We start from the raw sequence: 1100 nt of genomic DNA on the forward strand, positions 1-1100 counted from the left end.
CAGGGTGCCCATCTTGTCTCTGATTGGCTGCGGTGTTGCTATGGGGCCTCCCAGCAAATTGGCGCGACTGGGATTGCTCAGTCAGTGCTGTCCCATCAGAAGGCGGGGAGAGATTCAATCCCTGGCAAGTGCGGACGGGCTAACGCACAATCTGTCCTCTGCCGGACGGAAGAGCCGGGAATTGGGATAGAGCCAGGCCGCGTCGCTCCGCCCACCGGGACAGGGGAGGGGGAGAGAGCGCGTCTCTCTGTGTCTAGATTGGCAGGGACTTACCGTTCTGCGTGAGTTTGGTGGAGCATACCAGTACCGCGATCTGGAAGCTGTCCTTAATGGCCGACATGGGGGCGGAATGATGCACCCCTTTGCCGACCTGACTCTCCCTCGCCTCCTGCTCCTCTCGGGTCGCCGGCTGCATCAGGTAACACTTGGGATCTTCCATCTTCCTCGTGTCGCCCTGGCGACGGAATCAGACGCCGGGGTTTTTTTTCGCTTCAAACGCTCGCTGACCGGCCCTCAGCGGAGGAAAGGGCAGGGACAGGGGCAGGGGGAAATTTAAAAAAAAAAATTTGGAATCCGTTCGGGAGCTGGGGCATGGAATTGCGAAGATCACGGGGCAGGGTCTCCATGGTGTTCGGTGAAAGTGGAGAGGTGGGAGGGGGAGGAGCCTGTTGCTCGTACTGGTCAGCGGAGGAGCCAAGGCCGAGCGGGTGGAAAACCCGGGATGGAATTCGACAGGACGCGCCCGGGAACAGCGGGGGAATATTCCGGCGGACTGGCGAATGGAGGCGGGACAGAGAAGTGGGTGCAGAACGACAGGGCGGGCTAGAGGGGAGCGCCGTGGCTCCGGGGAGCGACTCCGAAAGGATTGAGACGCGGATTTTGTCAGGAAAAGGGCTTTCCTCTCTCTCCGTCTCTCCCCCACCTTCCCGCAGCCCCCACCCCCGGCCACACCCACCTTGTAGATGATCAGGTCGTGTTTCCCATCGCGAAGTGTGGTGCCATCCGGCCTCATCAGCTTCACAAAGGCCATCCCGAACAGCTTTTCCGACTTGTCCTTGGCTGGGAAGGAAGGCACGTTAGGAATCGCTCACAACCCGAAC

General features: G+C 60.5%; 1 protein-coding gene across 1 annotated transcript; it reads right to left on the reverse strand.

Moving 5' to 3' along the window:
• Positions 1 to 6: 6 nt before the first annotated feature.
• LOC122544876 (dedicator of cytokinesis protein 5-like) lies at positions 7 to 1053 on the reverse strand. Its single transcript, XM_043684171.1, has 2 exons — positions 956 to 1053; positions 7 to 454 (listed from the first exon to the last, which is right to left on the reverse strand). The coding sequence occupies exons 1-2, from the start codon at positions 1028 to 1030 to the stop codon at positions 254 to 256; spliced, it is 276 nt and encodes a 91-aa protein (XP_043540106.1). The 5' UTR covers positions 1031 to 1053; the 3' UTR covers positions 7 to 253.
• Between the last annotated feature and the right edge of the window lie 47 nt (positions 1054 to 1100).

This window comes from Chiloscyllium plagiosum, unplaced genomic scaffold (assembly GCF_004010195.1).
Source record: "Chiloscyllium plagiosum isolate BGI_BamShark_2017 unplaced genomic scaffold, ASM401019v2 scaf_51686, whole genome shotgun sequence".
Classification (NCBI taxonomy): domain Eukaryota; kingdom Metazoa; phylum Chordata; class Chondrichthyes; order Orectolobiformes; family Hemiscylliidae; genus Chiloscyllium; species Chiloscyllium plagiosum.

Bases quoted from the DNA above. Each gene is read 5' to 3' on its own strand.
- LOC122544876 (XM_043684171.1), bottom strand. From the start codon at position 1,030: ATGGCCTTTGTGAAGCTGATGAGGCCGGATGGCACCACACTTCGCGAT. The intron at 455-955 runs GTGGGTGTGGCC...TTCCGTCGCCAG, and splicing joins ACGACCTGATCATCTACAAG to GGCGACACGAGGAAGATGGA.